Source organism: Cavia porcellus, unplaced genomic scaffold (genome assembly GCF_034190915.1).
Source record: "Cavia porcellus strain 051 isolate PalLab524CR breed Dunkin Hartley unplaced genomic scaffold, mCavPor4.1 scaffold_16, whole genome shotgun sequence".
Lineage (NCBI taxonomy): Eukaryota > Metazoa > Chordata > Mammalia > Rodentia > Caviidae > Cavia > Cavia porcellus.
In genome coordinates this window covers 17,156,403-17,175,093 of record NW_026947499.1, presented here as the reverse complement: position 1 = coordinate 17,175,093, position 18,691 = coordinate 17,156,403, and the positions used below count along the sequence as shown (strand labels likewise).

At 44.2% G+C, this 18,691-nt stretch overlaps 1 protein-coding gene across 2 annotated transcripts; it reads right to left on the bottom strand.

The window, feature by feature from the left end:
* Positions 1-334: 334 nt before the first annotated feature.
* Unc119b (unc-119 lipid binding chaperone B) lies at positions 335-14,723 on the bottom strand. Of its 2 annotated transcripts, XR_010039684.1 has the most exons (6): positions 14,446-14,723; positions 11,190-11,303; positions 8,079-8,193; positions 7,786-7,958; positions 3,463-4,120; positions 335-623 (listed from the first exon to the last, which is right to left on the bottom strand). XR_010039684.1 is itself a non-coding variant. In XM_003478489.4 (5 exons), the coding sequence occupies exons 1-5, from the start codon at positions 14,687-14,689 to the stop codon at positions 4,008-4,010; spliced, it is 759 nt and encodes a 252-aa protein (XP_003478537.1). In that variant the 5' UTR covers positions 14,690-14,723; the 3' UTR covers positions 335-4,007. The 2 variants fall into 2 exon arrangements, 1 of the variants encoding a protein (XP_003478537.1); XM_003478489.4 differs by having other exon boundaries at positions 335-4,120.
* Between the last annotated feature and the right edge of the window lie 3,968 nt (positions 14,724-18,691).

Below are 18,691 nucleotides of genomic sequence, written 5' to 3'. Positions count from 1 at the left end.
CCAGTACCGGAAAAAAGAAAAAAAAAAAATTACTAAATTTAGGGCATGGCGGGACATGCCTATGACGCCAGCACTCACAAGGCTGAGGAGAAAGGATCTGCATGAGTTCTAGACTGGCCTGGCTATATAGTGCCATCCTAAACTACATAGTGAAACTGTCTGAAAGCAATCAAACAAAGTAAGTCCAGCACAGGACTATTCCTCAGTCACCCTAGAAATTAGCTCTGCTCATTGAACAGAAAGGACATGGAATAGCCAAGAGAAGTGTGCAGCCCACTCCTGCCCCACCCCTGCCATGCCAGGGACCCAGTCAGCAAACAAGACAGGGCAGGCATACTGTGAAAAATTTTTCTTTTATTACTGTCTCTTGTGGCAAAATAACATTTTATACAAATAATTCACCTAATTTACTTTGGACACAAAAACAGTACAAACTGGAGTAAGGATCTTGGGTGAAAGAAGAGAAAAAAGTACAGTTCAGGTCATTGACATTTCTTATATTCTGTGAAAAATACATCTGCAAGGAAAAAATAGACTTTCGCAACTTCAATGACGTCACATGGTTCTTTGTAAAGCAAGAGGTAAGCCCACTTCCACCAGATCCATCTTGAGACTAAGGTGTTCTGTAACATGGTATAAGCAACAAGAAGGTTCGACAATTAGGGTCTCTACCAAGTATACACTAAGGAGTCTGGGCTGTGATTTTCAGGACAAATTTTACCCATTCCCAAACCTCACTGATGGCATGGGGCATAGAAGAAAATGACTCTATGGAGGAAAAAAAAAAAAAAAAAAAAAACATACTTGGGACCCCACCAAGGGAAGCAGGATCAACTAAGGTAGGATTCACCGCTATGTACATTAGACACAGCCTACTAAATCCAGTCCAGAAAAGGGTTCCACTCCAACTGGAAAGCTATGCTAAAGTCTGTCTAGTCAATGCTGTGCCAAGAACCGCCAGTGTATGGTCAGCCCCAGGGATCTCCAATCACTATCCCTAGGTGTCAGGAATCAGATGCCCAAGGCCTAGACATCTTCAGGAAGGCCACGATCCTGAAGAATGTTTTCTCCCCAACAGCTCTGAGCTAACACAGAATGAAATGACAGCCTATTTTAGCTCCCATTGACTTCTAGTCACTACACCTTCCTATGTTTATGCTTTAGAACACAGAATGAAATAAGCCAGAATCTTCTAGAATGGCAGCTTAGCCCAAAGGCCGTAGAGAAAAGCAGAAGCCCTGTGAAGAATTCAAAGACAGAGGCTCTAGGAGAAAGAAGGTCGAGGGCTCCAGGTGGGCCTGTCTGCCTGCTGCAGTAAGATCCCTCCAGGAAGCCTGCTCTTGACAAAAGGAATGGTCTCCCCATGCAAGGAACTGGTTGATAGTTACCCGCTATCAACCAGGTAACTGCTATCAGTAATAAAAATTTCTTGATAGCAGGCTTCCTGACTCAACTTCTGATTGACTTAGTCACTTTGAGAGGAAGTACGACTTCTAATTCTCCCCTCGATTCAGGTATGGAAGCTTGAATTCTTTTGTTTTTGGAGACAGGGTCTCACTCTGCAGGCAGTTCAGGCTGGCCCTGAACTCACTATATAGCCAGGCTGGCCTAAAACTTAGGGCAATCTTTCTGCCTCATCCTCCCTACTGCTGGCATTATAGGTGTGTACCACCACATTCAGTTGGAAGCTTCAATTTTAAATTCATCGCAGCCAAACCTAGAACGGTAATGCTTCTCAAGATTTCCTGCACAGCTAGACACATACGACACTGGCCCTTCAAAAGCAAGAGGACAGCAAATCCCACCCTGCTGAACACAACTGAACACCCAGCTTCAAAAAAGATCTTCAGCAACACTAAAGTAAGTTAACAGGGAAGGGGCTATTGCACTGCTCAAGCCAAAGTGCCAGCTCCTCCATCTCCTGGGTGCTTTGCCAGGAAAAGGTAACACTGCAGGTAAGAGACAGTCCACTAGTGTCCATGCAACTGCCTTTCCTGGGGCCCATTTTTCAAAACAGGCTCTACAGAGCAGAGCTCTGGGAAGCTCCAGAATACACATCCTAGGTAATGTTTAAATTTCAGGCAGCAGAAGTGCTCCCAAATGGGCTTCTGTCACACAAAGGAAGGAACATCTGAAGTTTGACAGGAATAGGTAAATCTCACTAAAGGCCACAGTAAGAAAGAGAAGGAGGTAGGGAGATAGTGGGTGATGATGTCTGTCCACAGGTGAGAAGGGAATGAAGGCAACAGCTTTCCCCAGCAGCATATAGGACAGAGCCACACTTAAGGCACCTGGATTTGGAGCTGACTCCAATTCTGAGATTCACCAGTAGTATGGTGATGAGGCACCTACGTGGCAGGGCACAGTCCCCATCTTCCCTCGGCAGGTGAATCCAGTACCAGCACTCAGGATAATCCAGAGTTTTCTTAGTGAGAAAGCTGCCAGCATACGGTATCACCAATTCTTTGGACAGGCACAAAGTATGCGTTGAGGGTCAGGGCCACTCGTGCTCTAGAAGCCCAACAGGAACACTGGCTAAAGAATGCACATGTGCTTCTGGGGCACAGTGCTGGTCCTTCTTTCGCTGGCCACACATGGCCTTTCCTCTAAGAACCTTGGGATCCAGCTTCTGTCACAGGTACAGTGATGCCTCACACTGCCTTACTACACACCTGGTCCTCTTTCCATTAATGCTAAGTGGGCCCTGGCCATAGAAGGGGGCCCTGAAATCTGGGTTAAGCACCTAAAGCCACTCACAGAGACAACCATAGGCAGCTGAGGAGATGGGAGTCTGTCCCATAAGGGTCCAAGGACAGAAGCAGCCCACAGGAAATGGGAGGGAGCTGTTTGGAGAACTCGTCACTCTGACAGGCTACCTCAGCCTATCTCCACCTTTCCAAACACCTCAAATAATCCCAGCTAGCAGCTTAAAGGATCTGAATACGAATTACTTAGCTCTGGCAGAATCAAGCCAGATGATTCCAGAAACTACTTCATTAGAAACAGGATAGGAAAACTCCTAAGTAAGAAATCCACAGTTAGGAGGCAAATCTCCTTTAGAAGCCAATTCTTCAGGCTATGCTGTGTGTAGAGAAAGTCAAATCTCTCCTTAAAGGAACTGCTGCTTTGTAACTGTACCTCCCTTAACAAGAGCCAGATTAGCCCCAGGAGGCTGATCAATACTATCAGAAGTCTAAACACACATCACATGTGCTGGAAACACCACTGACATTTTGTAAAAACTCCCTATAGGAGTCTGGGGAAAAAAAAACCACAAGAGCCTGCTCTGGGCTTAACAGGTATTATGTTCCATGAGCAAAAATGACACATTCTACTCTAGGAGATGCTTAAGTCAGGAGGACAAAGCAGCAGAGAAGTACATCTGTCCCCCAGAATAAGAAGGCACTACCAGGCTAAAACCTTGGTGTATCCCCAGGAAGTCAGACAGATAAACAGGCTCACCATGAAAGGGTCCTTTGGTCTGGCAAGATCTGTCATTACAGGTGCTTCCACTCTCAGCACCAAGTTTTTTCCAGTTGGTTTAAGACTATGTGCAGTCTGGGGCAGGCTGGGCTACGGACAACACAAGAAGTGAGAAGAGGTCTCCAGGAGATGCCCACCTTTTCCTGTCTAGAAGGACCACTAACCTGCAGGTGGCAGCTATAGCCTCAGCTGGAGACTGCTGTGCTAGACAGACTGAGGTTCATCAGTGTAACCAGCAGATAGCTAGAACTACAAGAAAATAAACTTCCTTTTTAATGTGGATTGCAGAAGCCTTACTCTAATCTTTTACTTCACTATACCTCTGTGATCTAAGGGACAGGGAAAAAAGGGAAAACACAACACTGCTTGGCACCTCCCTGGAGCAGAGGAAACTGCCACCCCAGCCTTAGCCTCCTGGACTGCTTCCAGATGTCTGCTGACAAATAGGAGCTTCAATCCCATCCATGTGCCAGGACCACTGGGCCCTAGCAAAGCACCTCTTCTGTCCACCCCTGCTGCAGCAGTTACTGGCCTCCATTATAGGCATAATCAGCCTTGTTGTGCATTATCAGCTTGTTGTCCACAAAGTAGAAGCTGTCAGAGCGAGTCTCATAAGGGTTTTCAATCATCAGACGAACTGCAAGTGAAGGGAAGGGAAAAAAAGTCAAAAGTTACGTATGAGTCTGTCCCACGGTCAGGTGGGAAGACCTCCTACCAAATCCCAAGTGAGCACTTCTGCAAAATGTGAGTATGCACTGCTAAGTACTGAGTCCAAACCCAGAGAAGGAGCCAACTAGGAGAGCTGGGGAAACAGCAAAGGCCCCAAAGTGAGCATGATTTACACTCAACCTAAGACGCAATCGACTCCTCTGTCATTCCCAGTCTGGTTTTTCCCAAGAGTGCAATGGGAAATGTACTCATTTGCATGGCAGCATGGACCAGTGGTCTCAGCTGACCACCCAGCCGTAGCTTCTGGTCTGCTGCCCATGGGTAGCCACAGTGGTACAAATCCAGAAAGCTAGGCCTCACTGCACTTCCTGCAGGCACCCCTGATAGCCAGAGGATGCCTAGGGAATTAAAGGGCAAGGAGCTTCTCCAGAGAAGGCTCAGGTATTAACCTGCAAGTGATCTAGTCAGAGGTCTACCTGCCTCGGGATCTAAATTTAAATTTTGTGTTTGTTCAGACAGTTGTCCAGACCTCCTTACCATACTGGAGAGTAAAAGTAATTAACAGTCACTACCTGTGATTAGTTTTGTTAATGATTATATGCTGTCTTGAGTTACCTGAAGCACTACAATTTTCAAAAGGTGACACTTCAAAAAGTTCTTTGAAGGCCAGGTGTGGTGATACATGCCTGTAATCTCAGCATTTGAGAGGCTGAGGCAGGAAGCTCTCCATCAGTTCAAAGCTAGCGGGTTACACAGTGAGTTCAAGGCCAACTTGTACTACATAGCTAGACCCTCTATCAACCTCCCCTCAAAATAAAAGTTCTTGGAACACATTCAGGCCAAAGCAATTTAGTTTACATGTCAATGACGGATCCTTAAAACCTCTTAGTTTGTTTGACTTCACAGGTATACTTTGTAATCCTATCCATGATCTTTTCTTGAAAGTATCTTCATATTCCTGCCCAACTTGGCTTGAGCCAGAGTCAACGCTGTCATGAGCACTTGCCCCACACTGCAGCAATGCTCATTTTACCTGGGAACAGTACTATCACAAGAATAAAGAGGCCTGGGGTCTTGGCCTAGCCCCCAACCTCCTAAATGAGTGGACCGAGAACAGCTTGAACAAAAGACAACTGGTATGATTTTAGGCTCCGAGAGGATCAAAACCCTCTAACAGCTTTTGAGATTCCCTGGGAGTTGAGACAAAGAACTCCTCTGGACAGCCCATATTTATTTGGTTTTCAAACAAAGGAAGGGGATACTGAGGCAAGTGCAGGAACTAAACAGGACCTTGGGAGTTAGTTCCAAGATTTCTCCAAGTAGGCCATTCATGGGCCATGGGGAGGAGAACAAGTCAGCCAGCCACTTCCAATGAGTCGGCCCCATGTGTGGGCTGTAGGGAAGAGAGATGCCAGCCTCTTCCAGGACACAGGCTAGGAGACAAGAAGAGCCAAGCCCTACCCCCACCCCCACTGCATTGTGAGGGGCTGATCCAGAGAAACACAGGCTGACATACTGGCTACTGAAGTAAAATACAACTTAATGCTTGTAGTGATTAGTGATTCACTAACTTTGCAAGCCTAAATTCAGTAGTCTGATCACCTGTTTAGAGGATAATAATATGCAATACAGCATCTATGGGGAATCTGCTTCTGAAGGTGGTAGCCATTTTTAATTCCCTATTATCTTGTTTTAAAGTCCTGCACTGTTTTCATTGTTTGGTTTGGTTTGACCCTGTTTTGCCTTGTTTGATTTTATTATATCTGATGGCATGGGCAACTATCTGAAAGCTAACAAGACATTATTATAGTAGACATTTTAGATTTACTATTATCTTGTTTTGAAGTCCTGTATTGCCTTCATTGTTTTGTTTTTATTGGTTCTATTCGGTTTTTGTTTTTTTATTCTGTTGTTTTGTTTGATTTTACTATGTCTGATGGTATGGGTAGCTATTCTGAAGACAAGAGGCATTATAGTAGGCATTGTTGATTTCCTACTATCTTGTTTTGAAATCCTGTATCACTTGTACTGTTTTGTTTTGATTGGCTTTATTCTGTTTTATTTTCTTAAACTTTTTTTTTTTTTTTTTTTTGGTATTTTTACCAGTACCAGGGATGGAATTCACGACCACGGGCTTGCAAGGCAGGCGCTTATGCCACTGAGCTAAATCCCCAGCCCGGTTTTATTTTCTTTAAAATAAAAATAAAAAATAAAAAAACGACTTTCCCAAGTAGTAAATTTGGCCAATTAGGAGAACTATCTTATCTCCAGGTTAACTATTACAGCAGCAGTGAAATGGTAGTCTCTACCTAATAAATAGAGAGTCAGAGCCAGGTATCTTCAGCTGTGTCTTGTCTTGCACATGGTATCACAGACCACTACAGGCCTCGGCCAGGACCTGTGATTCACAGAGGTCCACTTACTATGAATCCACTGTGCTCTCCAAGCAATGAACATAGGCCTGGGGCAGACTCAAAAGTAAATATAGAAAGCCAATTGATTAATTTTAAATCCTGCCCAGAGCCACTTAGCAGTGGTCTCCACCAAAGAGTCCCTGATTCTCAGGATATGCAACCTGTTAAGGTCTTAAGATTTTGAGCAGATTGTTCAAATGTATACAGATCCACACAATTAAAGGTCACCATTATTCACAGGATTCTACTCCCACCTCCATTAATGTCTTATACCAGTTTTCTCAAATCACAAACAGAGGATGGTAACTGCAGCCAGTGAGATAAAAATTCTAGAAATTGATAAAGCCCGTTCCTTTTCTATAACTCAGTCATATCTTCCCCTACTTGGGTTACATAGCAGCCTTCTCTACTAGAGTGCATTCCCCGGCTAGGGCTCTGTGCTATAAAACCCTGCTTCTACTGTATCCTTTCTACTGCCACAAAACCTGGTAAAGCTTCCTCACTTCTAGGTTGGTTCTTGGTTTTGTTGTTTTGTTTTGCCAGCTTAGGCTGGCATCAAACTCACAGTGATCCTCCTGCTTCTGACTCTCTAGTGCTAGGATTGTAGGAGTGCACCATCACACCAGGCTGCTAGGTTGATTCTAACAGTTTATAAACCCTCTAGAGCCTACAGCAAAAGAGAAAAAAAGTCCTCAGGCTTTTGATTCTATAGAGCCTACAATTTCGCATCTGGTTCTGATTGTGGAAAAAGTGCAGGGCCAATGACTGGGACACAGAGGAAACTGCTACTAACACTCTAGACTCTTATCTAGTCAGAGGTCCAGGCAAGGTCCATGCATCCTTTATCTCCCTCAGCCACTCTCTTTCCCATGAGAAGTGTCTGAAAATGATGGCCTGTATTTTTACAACCTTCTCTGCTCCCATATAAGCAGTTAGATTGTGAAACAAAAGACAGGCATAGGAGGAAATAAGAAGCCTTAGGTCAGATAACCAGATATTCATCATGTTACTGCTGTCCTCCTCTGCAAGACGAAGCTGTCAGATGAGGTTCAAGGTTCATTCCTTAGGGCTGGGGATGCAGCTCAGTACCTACTTGCCTAGCATGTACAGGGGCCCTGGGTTCCATATACAACGCAAACAGAAGGGGAAGTATGGAGAGGATTGATTCATTCCTCACAGCTCAAAATCTAAAATGCAGAAAGAGTCAGGAAATACATACTGACATCCTCTGAAAGCTGGGGAAACTCATAGATATGTTCACAAGTGTTCCTACTGCTGGGGATGCAGAAGCCGAAATCAAAGTCAAAGTTTTTCAGCAGGCGTTCCCGGAAATAGTGCCGTTCAATCATCCGGAAGTTTGAGACAGGTTTGTCTCCTACTGTGAACTCCACTCTGCAAAATAAACTTCTGTGAGCCCTACGTTGCCTCTTCCCTCCTCCAAAGTCAACCCCAAACCCAGCCTCTCCTACAAATAAGTTGAATGTTTTCCCCACAAGAAACAATGGTACTCACGTAGCACCAACTGTCCGGAGGCGGAGAAATGCTGGTGTGAACTGGTAACGGACAAAACGTCCTGCACTGATATCTACATCTCCACCCTCCTCTTCCTCCACCTCCTCCTGGTGATCTGAAAGAATACACAGAGTCTTGAGTGTACTACCTAGATATCACCAGTCCACACAGCACAGTGACAACCAACTAATGCACTGACACCAACAGTGAGAGTGACCCCACTTATCATGTAGTTGCTGTAATGTCAGGCCTTGTGCTAATAGTGTAGACTCCTCGTATCAGCTCTATGAGGTACTATCGTCTCCAGTTCACAGATGAGAGCGCTCAAGCTCAGAGGAGTTAAGTAATATGTCCAAATTCCAAAACAATAAATCACATCAGCAGGGATTTTAATCCAACTCCATCTGACTCAAGCCTGTTTTTAAACACCATGTTATTTACTTTGTATAATTTGAGGGCTCAGGCTACAGTTCAAGATGAAGTTTGAAACATAAGCTGGATATGAGGCCTCCTACATAGCTCTGTATAAATAGACTGGGCCTGTTCTTCACTGAGTTGAAGTGCTATCCATGAACTAAAAGAATTAACACTACAAAAGGTAAAGCTAAAGTTCCTTCAAATAATACAAACATTTCTGACAAACAGCAAATGGAAGACACCGAGTTATAGTACTTCCTTGGACCTGATGTCCATTCCAGACCTTTCTAGACCCAACCCTCTGACCACTTGGAAAGGGTGAAAGATAGAGGTAATGAACCATGTGAGACCTTATAAGGTTAATGCTGACCTCTGGCCTGCTCCATTCCTGAACCCAGGAGATGAAAGAGTTTTAAAAATTAATTCCAGCGGGGTTGGGGATTTAGCTCAGCGGCATAAGCACTTGCCTTGCAAGCAGGCAGTTGTGAGTTCGATCCTCGGTACCAATGAAAAGGAAAAAGAAAAAAAAAAAATTTAATCCCGGGGCCAGGGGTTTGGCTCAGCAGCATAAGTGCTTGCATGGCAAACATGAGGTCATGAGTTCAATCCCCGGTACCAAAAAAATAAATAAATAAATAAAATTTAAAAATAAAAATTAATCCCAGAATTGTTTCATTGTGAATAATAAGTCAGTACCTCCAGTGTCCAGTATAGGAATTTTCCCCAGGACTAAGCTGAACATGGGTGCTTTCAAGATCAATCACCTTGGTCTGTGTTCCCCAAGAACACTGGCAAACCTACACAGCAGTGGTTCATACCCAGGAACAAGAGCCCTGGCTCCACCAGTGTGGTTCAAACAGCCAGGGCAAATCTAGCTCAGGGATTCAAAGCTATCACAGCAAGTGCTGCAGGAAGGCACTGATTTAGTGTGAAGCTTAAGGGAATCAAGATCCTTAAATGAGACTGGAAGACTGAAAATCTAGATCTTTTTATAGTTGAGTTTTATACTGAAATGATTTTTCTAGTCTAATCCAAACCCACATACCTGTGATAACCCTGGGGTCCTTAAAATGTCCTAATGTACCGCAGTTATGTACCTTAGATAAGAACACCACAGACTCAGAAAGCTACCTAGCCCTGACTGACCATCTCAATATAAAGTAAATAACTGTAAATTTGGGCTTGTAGATATCTTGATCAGTCCATTGTAGATTGCAGCAGCATAAGTACAGAGTGCAGGTAATCCAGAGCTCTAGTTTGGCTTTGTGATTAATCTGAACTGAGACTTCTGAGATTTGATTCTCAGGAAAGTCTTTTATTCTTTTCTTTTTTGCATGCTGGGGATGGACATGCTAACCTCTGACATGCTAAACAAGAGCTTTTCACTGGGCCATTATGCCTAACCTAAGATAGTATTTTGATTTCTCTGCAAGAGTAATACCTGCCTTACCAAATTTTTAGGCTCGTTCTGAGTAGCAAATCATATGAGAAAAAAAAAAACTGCAAAATAAGTTATCACAAACTAAGTTAATACTAAAATATCTTCGGCGATGTTCTAACAAAAGACTAACTCCAGAGGGCGCTAAGTCTCCAGTAAAGTGCGTCAAAGACTTCTGTGGTCCCTTGGCCAGAAATTAATCACCTGGGACTGCACAGCAAGAACAGGAAGATTTTAATAAAAATCAATTTAACAAATCCCAAACAGACTGGTTTGTCTGTCTGTACTAGAAAATGGAGATTTAACTGAACAGATTTCTGGTGGTAAGGTCTGAGGAAGGGGTTGCAAGTTCCATGTTTGGACCAGAAGGTGGCAACAAGCAGCTCTGAAATAGCCCAAGATGCAGACCTTCAAATAGAAAGAGGGAGAGAAAACTCAAGGAGCTAAAGGCAAATAATACGATGAAGAAGAGCCCCTGACCACAGATGAAATGAAATCTAGCAAAAAGCAAGCTGTTCTTTGTGCCCGAGATGATGGTGCCCCTTGATACCTAATTAAACAGCTGGATTCCCTGCCGTAACATTTCTACAACCAACAGCTTGGACAAAGTACTCTTATAGCCTGCTAGATATGTAAGAATAAACTTTTTTTTTTTCTTCCAGTACCGGGTATCGAACTCACGACTGCCTGCTTGCAAGGTAGGCACTTAGGCCGCTGAGCTAAATCCCCAGCCCCCCTGAGAATAAACTTTTACTACAAAAAAAAAAAAAAAAAAAATCAATCCAAATGTCAGTTTACTGGGAAACCCAAGGCACTATTTAGAGATAATGAGAGGACAGAAAAGTTTACCTCATGGTGTAGAATGGAATACTCAGTATCACCTTTCTAAGAGGACTCAAGCCTCAGTCAGATTTTTCATTACAGTTTAATATCCTTTCCTAACTGGAGGCAATACGATATGATGAAAGAGTACAAGACTCAGAAAAGTATCACCTGGAAATTCTCTCAACTCTCCTCCTTACAGAAGTGTGAAGATTACATAAAGTAATGCAAACAGTGACCAACACAGTATAGACACTCAATAAACACCAGCATACACACACAACCCAGCACACCCAGCAGGGAAAGCTACAGGAAAAGGGCATGGAAGCAGGACACATCGTGGTCAAGAAACAGGATGGAATGGCACACAAATACCCAGCTTTCAGAGATCTTTTGCTCAAACTATCAGGTGACCCTACAACACTGAGGCCTACCTGCAATGCAAGGTTTGGCAATCTCAAAAAGCACTGTCCCCGTCTCCAAATCTCGAATTTTGAAGCGAGTAAAATCAATACTGTAGATGTTGTCTTCCGGTTTACACAAATAATCTGAAAAGAGACAGATCAACACAATTATATAATCTTTCAAAATATGATTTAATTCTCAAGGTTTTTGTTTTGGTTTGGCTTGACTTTTTGTTTGATTTGCAACATTGGGGATGATATCCAGGGCTTCACACAATTCACGCACATCCCTGTACCTAATTCTCAAATTCTGAAGCAAACTCAGTTTTATTTTTATTTTCCTATGTTATTTACTTATACTACTTCTCCTCCAAAACATTCTCTGGTGTTAAAATAAGACAAAGTTATATGGACAGAATCAGGAGGTCTAAGAAAGAAACACAGAAGCCAGGGCACACCTATAAATCCCAGAATTTGTGAAGCTGGGACAGAAAGATCACCAGAAGTTTCAGGCCCATCTGGGCCACACAGTGAGGTCAAGGCCAGCCTAACATACACACCAAGACCCACCCAATAAATAAATAAAAGCAATACAGAGCAGGGACTTGGGTTGGGTCAAAGAGTATCAAAAAACTTTCAGAAACAGAGATACAAAAAGGATTTCTTGCTGGGAATTTAGCTCAGTGGTGTAAGCACTTGCCTGGTGCTTACACTCACAAGGTCATGAGTTTAATCCTCTGTACCACCCCAAATGTATTTCTTTGGAAACACCTACCACCCTATCATTATCAATCTGGATATGAGAACAAGATGGAATTTCTTTTAGTCCATTTTAAAACTTACTGATGACAGATAATATAATGTTTGCTAACCGTTAAAGCAGGTCAGCAAACTTTTCTGTAGAGTCAAATTATAAATAATTTAGGGCTTGCAGCCATATAGTTTACCTTAACCATCACTCAACTCTCCTCATTGTAATACAAAAGTATCCGTGCATAATAAGCAAATTAAAGAATATGACTGTATCAAATAAAACTGTATTTACAGATGCTGAAATATGATTTTTTTGTTCTTTTGGTTTGTTTTTGGGAACAAACTGTGAAGCAAAACTCATATCTTTACACCACTGAGCTACATCGTCAGTCCTTTTTTTTTTTTTTTCAATTCTGAAACCTGGTTTCCTTGAGTTGCTAAATTGCCCAGGCTTCCTTTGAATTTGTTATCCTCCTGCCTCAGTATCTCAAGACCACTGGAGTTACAGGCATATGCCACAATGCCTGGCTTTGAAATAGCAATTTTATATCATGTTACTAATTTTAAAGTTTATTTTCAACCACTTTTTAAGGTAAAAAAACATTCTTAGCTGGTGGGATGTACAAAATCACGTAATGAAGATAGGATGAGAGGACATAGGCCTGTAATTCTAGCACTTGGAGGTTGAGGCAGGAGAGGAGGATCATCAGTTTGAGGCCAGATTTGGCTACATTTGGCTACATACAGTTCAAACTCACCCCAAACTACATAGATCCTGTCTCAAAAAACAAAACAAAATCACATGGTGGGTCTCATATACAAAGCAGCAGAATGAACTGGTCAACTACAACACACTGAAGTACAGCCTATAACAACCTAAGGAGTTGTTATATACATTATATATTATACAAAATAGTATCCATTAAAGAAAATTCCATTGACTTCTTTTTACTCCTGACTGCATCTTCCCCTTGACCCACTCTGACACTTTACCCTAGATTGCTTGTTATTCTTTCACATTTTACAAGCTATCTCCAATAAGATGACAAACTTGAGAGCTATTGCTTATTCTGTAATTGCAAAACTGGCTGACATTGGCTCTGTGCCTTGAGAGGGCCCTCAACAAATAACTGAAGCACAGAACTGATGAACTCTTAACAAGAGTAACAAAATCCAAGTTCTGGGTCTGTGGCTTTCTCTGAGAAGCTGCCTAGGTGGGTTTTTGGGAAACAACATCACTCCCAAGCTCCGAAATGGGATCTGAGTGCCCACTGAAACTGTGGCTTCAAGGGCCAGGCATTCAAATAACCAACTCATCCTTTAACAGGAGGAACCAACCGTGAGTCTAGAGAGGTCAGACGCTTATATTTCTATTCTTCCCATGCCACGAATGAAAGTTTAAAGGACAGAGGCACTTTTTTCAGTTTCAGTAAAATTCAGCTACAGTACTGTCTAAAGATGCACTCAAGCATGCAGGGACAAGGACACTGAAATATCCACAATCAAACTATTTTAGCATATGCGGATTCCCTTGGCCACTGGATCCAAATGCACTGTTCGCGAACTCCCACTCCCAAATTAATGGCGCTGTCACCAGCAACCTGAGGTATAGTCAAGCAGCCCTGGTCTAAAGCAATTCACAGACAACACTATGGCATCCTTCCTGGCAGCAGGCTGGAAGTGTGCAAGGGAGTGGGGTGGATAGGGAAGTCACACCCAACTACGCGACTGTAAACTCCTAGGGGAAAATAGCAAGACACTGTCAAAGGGTTGGCTTAGCAAAGAAAGAGAAATCCAGAACAGAGAGTACACAACATATTTCTTCCCACGTTCCCTCGCATCAATGAAAAGATCTAGGAGGGTTACCATTATGCAAAATTTGCCTTTCGGAAATTCTTACATAACCCTCAGTTCGCTAGAAAAAAATGGCAAGAGCAAGATTCACATGTGGGAGTTTGTACATACAGAGAAACTTTATTAAGATTTTCTTGGTGGCACAGCTTTTAAATTTGCACGAAATACCACGCGGCGATGTGTGCGGAAGAAGGAAGTGCCCACCTGCACACAAAAGGGCAATGAATGCCTGGGACCCAAAGGGGAGGAGACCGAGGGAGGCTGCGAGGGGGAGGGGCTGCAGGGGCCGGCGCCCGCGACGCGCGGAACCGCAGGTGGGGGACCGCATCGGGCCGGCAGGGCTGACGGCTGCCGCGGGAGCGGGGGGCCGGCGCGTGGAGGGAGCCTGGCGGGGAGCGGGGGCTTGGCCGATGGCTGCGAGGTGACTGGGCTGAGGGACCCGGCACAGTGAGGCCCCTCAGATCTCAGGGGGAAGCCAGCCTGGCCGGATTCTAGCACCTTTTGCAGCCGAGCCTAAGGAGAACCCCTTCCCACCCGGGCCCGGCGAGGGCGGCCCGGAGGTCTGGGCAGCGAGCAAGGGAAACGCGGCCTGGCCGGGCAGGCGGCCCGAGTGAACCCTCTCGCGGGCGGACCGGCTGAAGGCTACGGGGCCCCGGGGCTCGGCCCAAGCAGCACTCACTCTCGGTAACCCGGCTGAGGCGCAGGACGTGCTCGGGCCGGATGGTGTCCAGCGCCAGTAGCTCCTGCTCGGTGACCACCGTCCCGATGCCGTCGCCGAACGCGTGTTGGGGCGCCTGCCGCCGCGCCTTGAGCCGGTTCAGGACGCCGCCCCCCGCCTTCTTCTTCTCCTCCTTGCCAGCCACCAGCCCCCCGGACCCAGCTGCAGTCCCCGCGGCCGAAGCCTTGGGGTTCGACCCGTTCATCGCTCCGCCGGCAAGATGGCCGCCGCCTCCACAGCGCCGTAACTATGGAGAGCGGGGCGGGGCCGGCAGGGCAGCGGGGAGGTTCTTTCTCCAATTTTGGCCCTGCCAGGTGTGGGGGGGGCGGGGAGGCGTGGCCAGGCCTTAGGACCTCCACACTGTCACTCAGGCTTCCAGTGTCACCCCACAGGTATCAAATACGTATCTTACGGTCCAATGAATTTGTCATATAAACTGAAAGGACATCTTGAAAAACATTTAATATAGTTTGCATATAATACAACTTAAGACAGTGCTTCCTATGCAAAGGCAGCCCCAAGACAAGCCTTCCAACTAGATTGCAGGAACTAAGGCTTCCTGTGCCAGGTCCTGGACTAAACATTGCGCGAGGCTACAGGAAATTTAAGGATGAAGGTAGAGTTTGGGTCTATCTTGTTCACCACCGTAGTACTGCCAAATTAGCAAATGCCTGGCACGCACAGTAGATGCTTAACAAGGACATACTTTTTTTTTTTTTTTTTTTTGTGGTGCCTGGGATTGAACTCACGACCTCACGCTTGCCAAGGAAGCGCTTATGCCACTGAGCTTACCCCACCCGCTCAATAAGGAACAAATGAAATTTTAAATACTGTCCTCTATCCTCCGTGTAGGAACTCCCACTTCTTGGCAAGACAGTGAAGTGGCAGTTCATTATGACAGCCAAACAACTAGGAGCCAGAAGACAAACTTCCCTGGTTGCTGTATGAGGTGCAGCAAAGGTGCTAGAGAGCACAGGGGAGAGGTTGGTTCGAGCGGGGTTGGGGGGTTGGAGGATTTACAGAAGTGACATTTCCACTGGACCACAGAAATTAACTGATTTCACCCAGTGGAGGCCAATAAGGGAAAGGCTGCCCCTTAGGATTCCTGAGGGATTGGAGGCTTGGAGCTGATTTATGTAAAGTGTCTGTCGGATCTGATGTCACCTCTCAGCCAGACAGAATAAAACCCCAGCCCTCTCGTGACCATCAGCCTCAAGACCTGAGTTAGACAGGGCAGTGCTGGGTCCCTCTCACCTGCTGGGAGGAAGCTGGGAGGAGACTGAGATGGGCTGCCCTGCCTTGAAGTGTTCCTCATGGTCCAAACCTGACTCCACTCAGCTGCCCAGTGAGGTGGAACAGTATGTGCCAAGTTCCTTTCTAACCATTGTCCTGCCACTTGAGAGATTGGCATCCTGTGGCACTTACCATACTGTTCCAAAAATGTGTTTTAAAAGTTTTTTCTTTTGCAGACAACTTTTTGAACCATTCAACTATGAGTAGTTCCTGAAGCATTTCCAGAACTTTTAATGTGGTATTTGTGATAGCCAAGAAGGTGATGGAGTATGTAGTCCCTGCAGATTCGCTCACTAAACATTTGTTGTCAAGGCACCAATACCAGAATTACCTGGCTCCTAGTTTTTTTTTTTTTTTCTTTCAAGGGATGGAGACAATTATATTAACTGCCTTACCTGCTATTCCACACCCAGGAATTTAACCTACATGTATACCCGAAGATGTTTACCCCAAGAACATTTTTAACACTGATTTAACTGTTGTAAATTACAGTTGGGTCCATCTTTTACAGCTGTTAAAAAGACTGAGCTTCAGTTATATGTACTAGTATGGAACAATTTTAAAGATAACGTTGAGTGGGAGCTAGTTGTGATGGTGCACACCTTTAATCCCAGCTCTTGGGAGGCTGAGACAGGAGCATTGCTGCAAGTTTGAGGCCAGCCTGGGCTACATGGTGAGTTCAAGGCCAGCCTGAACTGCATAGCAAGAACATGTCTTTAAAAAAAATGTATATATATATATGCAAGGCAGATTCCTACTTGTTTAAAAATGTAGATATTTCTGTGATTATAAAGGAGTAAGTCTGGATATATATTAAAATATTAACCTTGATTACTTCTGAAATTATAGAGTTAAAAGGAATATATTCATTTTTGACATCTTGAAGCTACTTCTATACTGTTTTATGACAAGCATATAATCATGGGCTGCATGTATGCTTTTGGTGGTGGTGGTGGTGGAGACAGGGTCTCCCTGTGTAGGCCAGGCTGGGCTTAAACTCACACTGTTTCCCAGGCTGGCTCAAACCCTTGGTGATCCTCCTGATGGCTGGATTATAGACATGCGCCATCATGCCCAACTTTTTCAAAAGGAAAACATCTAAAATTCTGTGTCTAAGAGGCAGACTTTGTGCCAAAATACATTTATTTTCTCCTAAACTTTAAAAGCAACCTCAGGACTTGCTGAGGTGGTTAAGAGGGCTTGCTTGGCTAGCATACACAATGCCCTGGATTTTAATCTCCAGCACCATCACAAAGGGGGTCACCAAACCAGTTGTAATCCTAGCACTCTGTGGAGCTGAGGCAGGATGACAAGTTTGACCAGAGCCTGAGCAATTTAGTAAAATTGTCTCAAAATTTAAAAAGGGCTGGAGACGTAGCTCATTGTAAAGGCCCTGAGTTTAATCCTCAGTCACACACACACACACTCATTAACACCAAGGTTTCCTAGGACTATACATAGGGAGCCTTGAACACAAAAGCTAGCCTCCCTTTCACTCCAGCAACCGGGTACTCTATGAGTTCTTCCAGCCTCTGTAAGAACTGGGACAGTGGCTGGTTTCCAGGGCAGTCCCAGAGAAGCCAGGTGCTCTGTCTCACATCAGGCCAGGCAGGTGGAGCCGAGTTGGAGCAGCCAAAGTAAGCACAAGAGGGCTTTTCTGAGACTGGGAACACAGTCCTCTCCACAGCCTCCTTGAAAATGGCATGCGTGCAGTCAGCAGGCCAGGGCTGGGACAGCAGGCACCCCTTGTGTGCCGGGACTAAGAGCCAGTCATTTCTCTAATGACCAAATTATTCACTCCCTGGCTGAGGGTTTTTAAAAAAAAAAACACTAATTTATTATTTATAGCCCACCTGCTTCCAGAGGGTTTCTAGCATATTTCAAAGTCTTATTAAAGTATGATTGGTAAGTAAAAATTCATACAGCCCTGTGGAAAGCAGTACTTCCAAAATTTTTAATGGATGTATTGTTTGATCCGGTAATTCCTTAAAGGAATTCTAGAGAAAAAAATTTTCACATATGTACAAGGATGTATGGACAGACATGTTCACTGCAGCAATTTGTACTTACAAAACATGAGCACTCATTTAATGTTAATTGGTAGGGGGGTGAGTAAAATAAATCACAATCTAATCATAAAATACTGTGTAGCGCTTGAAAGGAAATCTCTATGTACCAACCTACGTATATGCAGAAATTCTCTAAGACATATTAAGTAAAATTCTTGAGCCAGGTGTGGTGGCTTATGCCTGTAATCCCAGCACTCGGGGAGGCTGAGGTGGGAGGATCGTTGAGAGTTTGAGACCAGCCTGGGCTACAAAGTGAGCTCAAGGCCAGCCTGAACTGCGTAGTGAGACCCCATCTCAAAAAAAAAAAAGACAAAAAAAAAAAGGCATATTAAGTAAAATTCTCTTAAGATATACTGATTGTGTACAGTATATTTAGAAGCCCATCTTTAAAACATTACGTCATGTCTATATATATTTTTGTATATATTTTATGTTATAAATAAATATATAATGGGTTGGGGATTTAGCTCAGCGGCATAAGCACCTGCCTTGCAAGCAGGCAATCGTGAGTTCAATCCCTGGTACCGATAAAAACGAAAAAGACCAAAATAAATAAATAAATAAAATGAAAGGTATCAGACTATCACCTGTATTATCCTCTAGGGATTAGAGGGACAGAGATAAAGATAACTTTCATATTTTGTGCCCTGTATAATTTTTAAAAAGTATTCACATATTAGGGGCTGGAGGTTTAGCTCAGTGGCATAAGCGCCTGCCTTGCAAGCAGGCAGTCGTGAGTTCGATTCCCAGTACCGATAAAAAAAAAAAAAGTATTCACATATTGGGGCTGGGGATTTAGCTCAGCGGCATAAGTGCCTGCCTTGCAAGTATGCGGTTGTGAGTTC